Source organism: Hylaeus anthracinus, unplaced genomic scaffold (assembly GCF_026225885.1).
Source record: "Hylaeus anthracinus isolate JK02 unplaced genomic scaffold, UHH_iyHylAnth1.0_haploid 11989, whole genome shotgun sequence".
NCBI classification, from domain to species: domain Eukaryota; kingdom Metazoa; phylum Arthropoda; class Insecta; order Hymenoptera; family Colletidae; genus Hylaeus; species Hylaeus anthracinus.
Window position 1 is genome coordinate 5186413 of NW_026534337.1, and position 12185 is coordinate 5198597.

General features: G+C 38.6%; 1 protein-coding gene across 2 annotated transcripts in view; it reads right to left on the reverse strand.

Annotated features, from left to right (window-relative positions):
* LOC128888032 (lachesin-like) overlaps positions 1-12185 on the reverse strand; it is a 453249-nt gene that overhangs the window by 2554 nt on the left and 438510 nt on the right. Inside the window, exon 10 of one of the 2 annotated variants that reach the window (XM_054144627.1) lies at positions 6117-6215. The exons of the other annotated variant lie outside the window; for it this stretch is intronic. Within the exon in view, the coding sequence (XP_054000602.1) occupies positions 6117-6215 (99 nt within the window). The remainder of the gene's footprint in view (positions 1-6116; positions 6216-12185) is intronic. 2 annotated transcript variants of the gene reach the window in all.

A 12185-nucleotide genomic window follows, 5' to 3' on the forward strand; every position in this document is an offset into this window, starting at 1 on the left:
ATTAGTAATTACCATTGAAAAAGCATATTATATGAATTTTAACAACAATGCATACGTGCGTGTTATTAATCTCTCGTTCCTGTTTGAAAAAGCAGGCCATTAATATTCATTTTATTCTCGAATCCAAACATATGTATATTTATAGAGCAATCTGTAACGCATTAACGACCCATTATTTTAAAATACTGGAGATTGATAGCCTATTAGGTAAGCAAAATCATGACAGGGTGTACGTTTTACGTTTGACGTTTTCATGTTTTTACAACCATCTTCGGAATTGTATAGTTTAATTTAGAATATAATTATATTAATAATAAAGGAACAAGTGAAAAAATTTCAATTTCAATTTCATTTAGAATAAATAAAGAATTTTTTTAGACATTCGGCTTGATAAGAAAAAAAGTATATGCTGTATACAACAAAGTTACACGTGGTTATAAATTTGAAAGGGGACATGATTTTATATGAATTGAAGTTGCAATGTCAACGTTAATTTAAAAAGATAATTTGATTTCTTTGACGTGGCACATAAATTCTCCGTTTCTGTGTAAAAATCCATTTAAAATTACATTTTCTTTTAAATTTATGATCACGGGTTTATTCATTAGTAGGTTTAAGGAAAATTTTTTGAAAAATTGGTAGATGTTCAACATTTAATGACGGAGTATAATCGCCAGTTGCTATTATTAAAAAGACTGGAAAGTAATGTCGTTTTTGCAATTTTAAATCCTTGTTTATCACTCAACAGCTCGTTGATTTTTATCGGTCATTGAAAATTTGCACACTAGGTGGCTGTTGATAACGAGGGCGATTACATAATTGCTTAAAAATAGAAATTTATCAAAAATTTATTTGAATTTAGTGTAAAAGAAACGACATTACTTTCCAGTCTATTTAATATATTGTTATCACTTTAAAGTTATCCTTTCATAATAAAGATATTAGTGGACACTTCATAAAGAACATTCAGAATATATACAAGAAACAAATGTAGTATTATGAACAACTGGGAAAACAGTATATCTGTACTTAATAAGCTCAACGTTTCGACTAATTATTGCTCCTCTTCAAGTATACACGTCCTACGACATAGAAAACAATCGACTCGTGAAGACTCAGACAATATGCAAAATAGTCCAAAAGTGTACAAAATTACAAACCTGTGAGCAAAGAAGAGAGTATAAACATAACCAGGGTTAATAATCATAGAATTAATGAATATAGGTAACGACATATAACCAAAAGAACAATAATTAAGCACTTCAAGAATCCAAAGACAAAGGTTCGATCATTTTCAACACTCTAAAATAAAATCAAATGCAGTACAAGATGTACCTGTAAAGAAACAATCCATTCAACACGTGATTCCCCAAATGATTCATTGAACAAAAAAATTAAAAAAGATCAAACAAAAAAATTATTTTAACTTCATAACCAATTCCTCCTAGCCAGCGTTACCATTTTACCTCTGCGAATTCACTTCACTCGCCCTGCCAAGCGACGCAAACGCCAGGAAAAATGCTTTCAGTCCCGTTGAGGGCTCCAGAAACACGAGATCCCGTGCACTCCCATCACGGTGCATTAAAAACGGGCCGAAAGCACCGAGAAAACGGGAAATTGCGGCGCGGGTCGCAACTCGCAACCGTAAAAATCGCGTCAGTAGCCCCGAAAGGCCTGATGCGCAATCAAGAAGTTCCCGCAGAAAATCTGCCGTTCGTTTCTACGGAAAGACAGTCTGCGAAGGATCCTTCCGGCAAGACGAGAATTCAGTGGAAGGATAACCTTGGAAAAGGGGGGGGGGCAGGGGCGGACAGACGATGAGGAAACAAGAGAATGGGGAAGTCAGAGTTGTTCTTCCGGTTGGCCTGCCCTATACTTTCAGCTATTACTCGCTCCGAAAGAGATGTATTCCGCTGGCTCTTCTTGGCCTCGCTCATCTCTAATTACAAATCAGAAACAACCCGGTTGGGTCGCCGCCCCAATCATCCCCCGAGCCTCCCCTCGTCGTTGTTTCCCCGTTCGTTCCACGGCCATGACCACCTTGCCCGATCCCAGCGCTGACGTTTTACTCCTTTCTTCTCGAATACCCGCGGGGATCTCGTCCTGGCGATTTTGCGCTGCGCTTTATGTCTGCCGTTCTTTTGCTGTTCTGTTTTTCATCCTCGACTTTTGACGTCGGCTTTTGCGGCTACGCGGCAGCAGTCACTTTTTTCCCGCCAATCGAGCCGCGTCACGGCGGACCAAAATGAGTAATTCGGGCTGGTCTGTTCCGATGGACGCAGGATGCCCACTGGGTTATCTTTGTGGGCGTGCTCGGGTATATCCTGGGTGTTGATCGTGCTCGGGTATATTCTGGGTGTTGATCGTGCTTGTGTTCTTCGAAACACGTGGTTCGTATAGTTATTCAAAATTGTTGTTAGTCGATTGTATTTTATATTATATAACGTTGGTCCCTAGTACTTTAATACAGACGGTTTATGAGTGAGCTTTATTCCATAACATGAATAATATTTTATTTCTTTCATACAGGGTGTCCCGTGACTGGTGATACAAGCGAGTAGGGAGTGATTCTACGTGAAAAATTGAATCGAAAATGTAGAATAAAATTTCTTCGTATGACGCTTTATTTTCGAGAAAGAGAAGTTCGAAAATTTTGTCGTGTACGAGTGCACTTGACCAGCTTGAGCTCGATGGATTTCATTGTATATCATCTCTACTCTTGTTCGTAAACGTTGCCGATGGATCGATGAACAGATTTCCAGAATTCGTCTAATTTATGAACTGTTGGAAGTGATGTCCACGTTGTTGCAAACATAACTGTGCTCTCCTTATGAAATTGCATCGAACGTATACTTTAATATATAAACTAGTAAGAAATTTCGCCTCTTGTATATATTTTGACTGTTCCTTATGAAGTATTTACTGATACTTTTATTTTGAGGTGAGTAGTTTAGAGTCATAATAATATATTGCAAAAGTAGCTAGCAATATATACTCCATAGTTGAATGTACATCTACTCATCTTTTTCATTTAACTTCCTAACCATAAACTAGATAAAGTTGCATCAGAGTGAAGTTCCTTAAACAAATATGTGGTTACATATTTATACATATATTTACGTTGAGAAAATTCTAATAGGGAGATGAGTAGAGGAGGAGTATATTCATATTCATGTTTCAATTATAGAAAATATTCAAATACATGATATGTTCGATCAACTCGTTCGACACTATAGTCAACACATTGTTGATCAGCAATTTTGCACAGAGCGGTTTCATATCACTATTACGTAATTGACCTACTATTTAGTAATTGAATGTGAAATTAAAACAATCTAAATAAACTCCAATGAACTTTATAAGCTTTAAAAAAGTATATTCTATTGTTAAAAAAGAATCAAAATCCGACAGGACTAAACTCGATGAGCAAAGCTTTTGCAATATTCTAAATCGCCCTGGGTTTCATCAATTAGAATAGATAATGTAAGTGCAAACACAAGTTTACTCCTGACCAGTCAACAAGGTTTGGACATGAAAACACGAGTTAACGTCCCAGGAAATCATCACCGCGACACCACTAGTTCGCATGCTCGCCACAGGTTAAAACAGTCACGGTGCTTCGTCCTGCCACGTAAAATACCGCTTCGATTACGTCGTTCAAGAGCAGTAGAGATTTAAAAAGGAAAAGAAATATCAACCACCGTCAGCGTATAAATGGTTCTCGACGGATCGGAACGATAACAGAAACGGCGGTCGCCTTCACGAACGAACGGACGACGGAAAGGAAAACATTCGTATAGACGGTGTTCATCGGGAGTTTCCACAACCGCCTGCTCATTAATCGGGCCGTCGTTTCATCAGAGTGCGCGTCTCTCAGTCGGAAAAATTAATAATAGCTCGGACACCGGTATCGGAGCCGACTTCGGTCCGCTTCAGAATCGAAGTCAGATATCAAGCGGAGTCGGCACTATTGAAATCTGCCACGAATAGAAAAAGATCCGGCAAATGAGCACCGAAGGAAACAAAACCTTCGGACGGTTTCCCAGCGAAGTTGCGGTTTATCCGGCATTTCGTGGCTCGGCAGTGGCATTTAAATGACAGCGGCTCCGAACGTCGAGCCTGGGTCAGGCTTAGCGCCCTGGCAGAATTCCTCGAGGCCTCCGGCATTATTGGAATATTTCTTTCCGTCCCTCGCCTCTCCAGCTTCGACCATCTTTGTCCAGACTCGCCCTCGGTTCTCTTTCAGAACAGACAGTCTCGCACCCCCTTCGGTCCTCGATACAGCCCAGGCGTTCTCTCTCTCTCTCTTCCTCTCTCTTTTTCTCTGCAGGCGTGGTTTCTTTTTAAAAGGATTTGCATAATGGCAAAGTGTGAAAATCCGTTTTCTCCGCGGGCTCGATCCTGATAGTCCCGTGGAAGTAGGTAATTTCGCCCGTCGAGCAACGAACAGGGGTGAAAAGGGGTGGCACGGATGAGGGAACGCGGGTATGCTGCAAGGACCGCGTTTCGCGAGCCTTCCACAACTTGATAAGTACTTCCAGTTCTTTGGTAGCCGGGGAACCTCGTTGTATCGAAGGTCGAACCGTTTCCCGGAGCGTCCTCGGGTAAATTCGTTTTCGAACTGCGAGAACCCCGAAGCCCCCGATATCGAGACCTTACCAACTGTCTCGCGCAGGAATCGTCGAAAGCTCGCCGAGTTTCTGAGGGACGCTTGCTGCGGCGAATTTTGAGCATGGTTCCATTATATACGGTTGTCCCGAAAATAACTACGGATTTTTGCTGTTAACAAATTGTTGACCAGTCACGAGTTAATAGAGTTTGCGTATGTTTATTGTGCGCTGAAGCGAGGATAAGCCTAGATTTGTTACATATAGAGTTTCTAAATATCGTAAATAAAAAATTATCTAAATATTATAGTGCATTCCATCTGGAGTATAACGCGTGATGCTGTGTGTGCATGGCTTCAACAGTGAATAACTACGAAGAAACATCCTTACAATGCTCAAGATTGTAGGATTCAAATATACTACATATTTATCCTGAGTCGTTTCGCTTTTGATGGATGAAATTTTAGTCGGACAAGTATGATTGCTTTTCAGAAATTGGTTTCCTGGAAGCTGTACAATATCCTACTCATTTTGCCGGTAGAAACTTAAACTGCACAATGTCTAAAGTATGGATGTTGAAGTATTAGGTAACTTTTAATATTAGCGTATAAGGATAGTGTATAAGGTGACAATTTGTTGTGCCACTTATCTTTTATTCAATGTACTCGAGGTATAACACTTAATCGAGCAACAAAATGGAATTTTATTTCAGTTTAAAGCTATAAGTATTATAGCTAATTTTCCTGCAGAGTTATTACATAGAGTTTACAACCCTTTATTTAATTATTCATCAAAGCATTTTTAGCTTGAGCCATCTTTATAATTTAATGCAAAAATCACTCATTTCCTTGCATCAAATAATCTTTGTCCAACTATCATTTCCAACTACATTCAAATTTACCCGTACGCCGTTTTAAATATATCTCGTCATATTTTAGCAACGGGAATACAATTATCACTCACAATTTAATGTCACGATAATTCGTTGTAACGATGCACGAAATCCAGAATGTAAATGACGCAGGAAAATTCACAGGCACGTTAACTAATTTCATAATATACATTCGATGCTCGCTTCGAAATATTATTTACATTCCACCCGCGTGATGTTATTTAACCAGAAAATAATGTAGGATAATAGACTGCGTCTTGCCTTTCAAGCTAAAATTAAATTGAAGATGAAGAGAAGAAACGTTCAATTCAAGATTTAATATAAATTACAACGAGCAACGCAAGACTTTAGTGAAATTGTTTCTTATAACTTCTTCTCATTGTTTTCTACAACTAGCGTCTTCCAAGTTGTATCAATTCATTTTATAATGAACCTAACAATATATAGATTGATGGTAATCAGGTCGAGAACTCAGAAGGTTGGTGCTTCAACTTATCAAGATGCCGAATGAATACTTTTACTCGAACTAGAGTTATAAATTGCACATTTTGCAACGAGATGGCTCCGAGTGCAAAGGGTTCAATTAGTCCACGGTTTCAAGCAGCAACAGTGCTTACCGCTGTCTGGGGGCCAATCGTAATTCCTTTTCCGATCCGGGTCGCTCGATTTTTGCTCCGACTTCCCGATCTCGCTCAGGTTCGACTGGAATTTATTACCTGCAAGCAAAACACATGCCGATTTAAATGAATTTTGACACATGACGAAGTCGCGAGATTCGACTGGCCACGCAAACAGTGTCTGCATTTAAAAAGGGTTAGTTAGAAGCCGCTCGCACCTGTTTAGAGGCCCCCCAGCGCGTACAAAACTCTGTTTGGTATAATAACTATTTTTCTTCGATACAAAAAAGGAATATTATTTAGTTAGACTCTTCTATGACTCTTCTATTAATTGTTTCACCACACTCTAAATTACTCGATAGTTTACTAGTATATAATTAGTTTATCGTGGTACTTCATTATGTTATTAAAATAATAAAAATGTCATTGCAAATTGACGGATAAAACCCAAAACGTTAAATTATTACCTCTACTAAAACGTGTTAATACATGAACGTGTAGTTGTAAAACGGATGGGTCAGAAAATGCGGCGAGGAATGTGTTTTGATTTATTTTCATTGATACTGGCGCTCATGATACGCAGAAAGGTAAATGAAATTACATGTTTCGTTAACTCCTCTGCTGTACGTGAAAGAGAAAATACTGTTTAATATTATTTTTGGTAAACATCGGTTGCGACTCTCGCACTGCGCGTTCATTTATTATAAACCATAACTCAGCAGCAATAACAACAATATATATGTATAATTGTACATATATAATGGCAATATATTTATATTCGATTGGTTTTTCCTTCACTTGATTTTCAAGTGGGAAACAAAAAGTGAACTCGCTGCAGTATTTAATTTGATCATTAAAAATGAAAAGAAGAGAAATTAAGTAGGCTGTAAATTATAAATCTATAAATATTATAGAATACTAATAATTGAAATCTTAAAATTATCTAATTTCTTCTTATCCTAAAAATACTCCAAAATTATATTCATTAACTCTAACTTCAATTTCCCTTTTCACGAGTGAAATGTTATTAAAACTTCCAGTTTTAGACAGTCTCAGTTATTTCAGACTTTATACTTATGCAGGACAATATGGAATATTATTTTAATATAAACTTACGAGTAACATTGAATTACTTGTAATTATCTATCTTCTCTTCGTCTATAAATACTGAAATAAATACCAAAATTCCTTTAATAAATCACATTAACTCTAAATCCCTATTTGCTAGCTAATAAATACCATAGAGATAATCCAAATATTTCGAACGAAACTTCAATGAAATGGACGCAATGCGTTTTCAGTAACTATATATCATCCCTCCAACCCCCACCCCCGTAACAACAGAACAGTTTCAAACAACGTATATCTCAAAACCTACCGCAGATTCCACGACTATCAGTTCGTTCATTAGGTGGGTCAATTTTTATCCATATTTTGCCTATAAGACGACATATTGTTTGGCTTCTAAGTAAATGTCTCTTATGATTGTTTTTATCGATGGACACATTTCACAGACATATGCTTTAAACACAAAAATATGTTGTACAGTGTATTATGTGTAGTTTTTTGCGCATATTACATTTTATTGTTACTGTAAGGACATTTATGTTTATACGCGATTTCACGGGGGTGTATTTTGTAGAGGGCATCAAGGAGAGTCACCCCAAAGGTTTTTTTGATTTTTTCAGCCCCTTCCGTCACCCTTGGACCCTTCCGAAGTGCCGTTTTTTTGCACTACCCCATTTAGAAGGGTGAATTAACCCCTTCTCATCAACCCTCGTCAATGCAACTTTGCACACATCCAGAGGACACTTTAAAACTAAGCCTCACGAAGTTTCTCGAAGATCGGTTGACTCTCATATTTATGACGTTTTGAAAAAGTGTCTCGAATTTTTTGACGTCAGTGTATTTTATCGAACAAACAATTACATTTATGTTTTCTCAAACAAACTTGTGTATAATCCTTAAAATTTGTTGCTCCTAAGCCATCTTGTTCCTTTCAATACTTAATGCAGATAAGGCGCCCTTTAGTGCTTTAAACGAAGACAAGATCCCGAGAAAGTCCTAAGCGAGCTGGCTCGTAGCCATAATATAAACATTAATGTTTGTCAAAGTTGATTCTCTGGAATATGGATATATAAAAGCTAGCAAGATCGAGTAATGAAATTCATCACAAGCCAAAAATGACTCGTCTCCGCCATCCGACTGTTGAACTGGGATCGATATCGCGATGTTTAACATCGTCAACCATCGTCGAGTAAAACTCCCGGCGCGGGATCTAAATTCGGCCGACTTCCTGGCAAGAATGAATTGCACGACGAAAGTCAAAGGGGTACAAAGGACGGCGAGACAATAGCGGCGGACAGAAGAAGAGGAGAGAGTAACAGGGAGTTAAAGAATGGAAGGAAGTGGCCGGAGGTGCAAAGGAAGCGACGGACAAAGGGGACGTACGACGAGTGGCCCCATCCACTGAAGATGTTTACGGGCCTGTTACGCGTAAAGTGGGTGGCAAACGCGGTAACTAGTATGCAAACTACGAGTAAACACAATTCCCTTATCCAGTGCACGGCCGGACTCTTCTGTGCTGCCGCGTTTGTCGCGGTCCAGTCTGCCGGATCAAATCAAGTAATGAAACTACCTCACGCTGACTGCCCGTCGACCAGATACGCCCGTGGGGGGAAGCTTTTTCGTTGGTTTAATCCGCATACCGGCGTGTAACCCCGGCCAGGTGGAGCTACGGTCCGACTAGAAATTTTGTAGTTACAACGGCGGATCCATTTGCATACATCAACCCGTCCGGGGAGAACCGAATTTCGCGCAGGAAGAGTCTCGTTGACGGTGGATCGCGCGGCGCTCCGACGTCAACAGAATTCATTCACGGATCTCTGGTTTTCTCGTTACCCTGCCATGATTTCGACTGGTACTGTGACCCTGGGAGAGAAAAATCGTAGCGGAGATCGAATCTGCCCGATTCCTGGGTGGAAAGTATCCACAGAGCTCGTCAGTGTTCGACAAACACGCGATTGTTACGGAGTTTCTTAACACATTTGCGACCGCTGACGTGAATTTACGTCACTTCAAATTCTGCTCCTGTTTTCTATTCCAAATTATGAAAATCTTTTTATTTTATACACTACATATTCTGCAACATTGATATTTCAAAACATAACGATACAAACTTGCGATGTCCAGCTTCAGAATTTTATCATTTTCGTCAGTACTCGGTATTAGAAATGTAAAACATTTGCCGGTCGCGAATGTGTTAACACTGGAACTTCCTAGGTTACGACTTATGTATTGTAAATATCGCAATATCTTTTAAGTTAAGTGAAGAAGAAGTGAATTAATTTGTTAATATATTAATTCTCTATTTCAATAATTGTCACAAATATTGCCATAAAACTAGACTCAGTAATCGACTAATTTTTAAAAAAAATTTAAAATGGATTGGTCAAATCGATTGGGTTTATAGATCTACTATTAACATTTTAATTACGATATCATATAAGTTAGCCGAGGAGGATGCGAATCGATCTGTTAATATTAATCCCTTATTTTAATAATTATCACAAAAAATTGCAGTAATATCGTACTTAATAATTGAATAGTTAATCCTTTCGATACTATCTGTAACAATAGTCAGTGTCGTTGATTATGCGTGTACTCTTGTTTGCACATAATCACACTTTATGTGAACTTCATACAATCATGTAACTTCATTTAAACTTCAGTAACTCCAGCAAATGAAGATTAATAACACGGCATTTTTAGTAAAACTTATCGTGTCCCTGTAGAACCATTCAAGAATGAACTTTCTTTTTCCGAACCACATTACCATTGTTTGCTAATGGTTCTAAAAATATTTAAATAATCACATTACGAAACCTTCCCATATAGAAACATAACGAGTCACAAATGTTTTCTCCATTTAACTTTTATAATTATTTATTAACCAAAAAGAACTCTTCATTCGAATTTCAACACTCATAAAATCAACACTAATTCGCGCCCGCTGACGTGAATACACGTCACTTAAAATTCTATTCCTGGTTATGAAAAAATTATGGAAATCTTTATATTTTATATACAACATATTTACAACATTGATATTTCCAAACATATTTTATAATTTTTATCTTCGACCCAATGATACAAATTTGCGATATCCAGCTTTAGAATTTTATTATTTTCGCCAGTACTCGGTATTAGAAACGTAAAATATCTGCCGGTCACGAATTTGTTAAGAAACTCTTGATGTACAAATCTAACCAACCACGCTTACACCATCCGATTATCATATTATTATTTACCAAACGAAAACTATCTTTCACTCGAATTCAAAGCCTCACAAAATCAACGCTAAGAAACTCTTGATACAGAAACCTAACCAACCGCGCTCCTTTTACCCCAACCAATATTTACAATAATAAAGAACGCGCAACCTGTGTGGAAGCGAAGTCACCAGCCACGCCACAGCTTCTATGAAAAGTAACCCGTGCTCTAATCTGTCAAGCATCATCATTCCCGCCACGTCGACCCCAATTCCATGGAAACCGGAACCGAGAACCGAATCTCCTCCTCTCCCACCCCTAGAAATCGTCCTTCACGAAACAATATCGATAAGCCCTGTCAGCGGCGGTAGTCAGGACTTAATTCTCGGTGCAAGCTGCTCGAACACACCGCTTTGTCTTCGTACCCTCCTGATTAGATTTTGTAAGTTCCTGGCCCGAAGGCAGTCGGTCGCTGGAAGAGCGGGAAAGGCGGATAGCGTCGACGAACACGGTCTTGGCACAATACCCTATTTCGGCAAGGTAATGGGCGATCATCCTGTACACACGCCTGCGCCGTGAGCCACTTGTTCGGTCCTGTGTATAATAGCAGCCCCGATACAGACTGGGAGCCGACCTAACCGGTCGTATACACGTCCATAGACAACAAGGTGAGATGCACCGGTGTACAGAGGAATGGATAGACCAGACAGACGTATGCAAATCCCGGCCAAACATTAGCAGCGACAGTATACCGCGCGGTCCACCCTACACGCGGACCGCTATCGGAATTAGGATCACAATTTTTGTAACGACCTCCAAATGTTTCAGCTCGTTTAACACTTTATTTATCGGCCTATTTAGGAACAGTTTACAATGTAGAATTAGGGTCACAATTTTTGTAACGACCTCCAAATGTTCCAACTCATTTAACACATTACCTATGGGTCTATCTAGAGACAGTCTACAATTTAGGAAAAAAAGTTTCCACATTAGTATACGTTCAGTTCATTTAACACTTTATCTATTGGCCTATTTAGAAAGAGTAGAATTTAGTAGACAAGTTTCCACGTTAGTGTATGCTAATCTGTAGGTTGACATTAATTTCTGCATCCTATTACTAGGTACAAAGTTGAAGCTGAATGACGATTTTATATTATTCTTATAAAAAATTCTAAGAGCATAGCGGGAAAGGCGGATAGCGTCGGCGAACACAGTCTTAGCACAATACCCTATTTCGGCAAGCTAATATTTCCAGAATTTTGTAGTTTTCACTTTGTTCGAATTTGTTTCACTAGAACTTATAAAAATATGACTTAATATTTTTGGATGAAATTTTGTCTATATATAAACATTCCAATGTTACAGAATAAGTGTATATCCTCAACACAATATTTCTTCCAGTTTTGTCCAGGTAAGCCCAGCAGGCCTTCTGACTACCTCTGATTTAAGAGTTTTTAAGTCAAACCTTCAACTCTGTCCTAATTGTGTTAACAATGGTCATCTGGCAACTAATCTAAGAAACAAAAAAATTTGCCCAACTATTACGGCCAGAAGCGATTAAATCAAAATATATAGATCGCTGATAGTTCATTATTGGAAAGAATTAGATCACCAGCAGTACTCATACGAAACGCCTTCAACTTTTCAAACTTTTCGCATCGAGGTTTCGAACCAACTAATCAAGGAATTGTGTCGAATGCACAGTTGTAGCCCCCGAATTTTTGACAACACTTCCGAGATGATTGGAATCAGTGGAATGCATTTTTCGAGTTGGTCCACTTCTTTAAAAAATACCGAG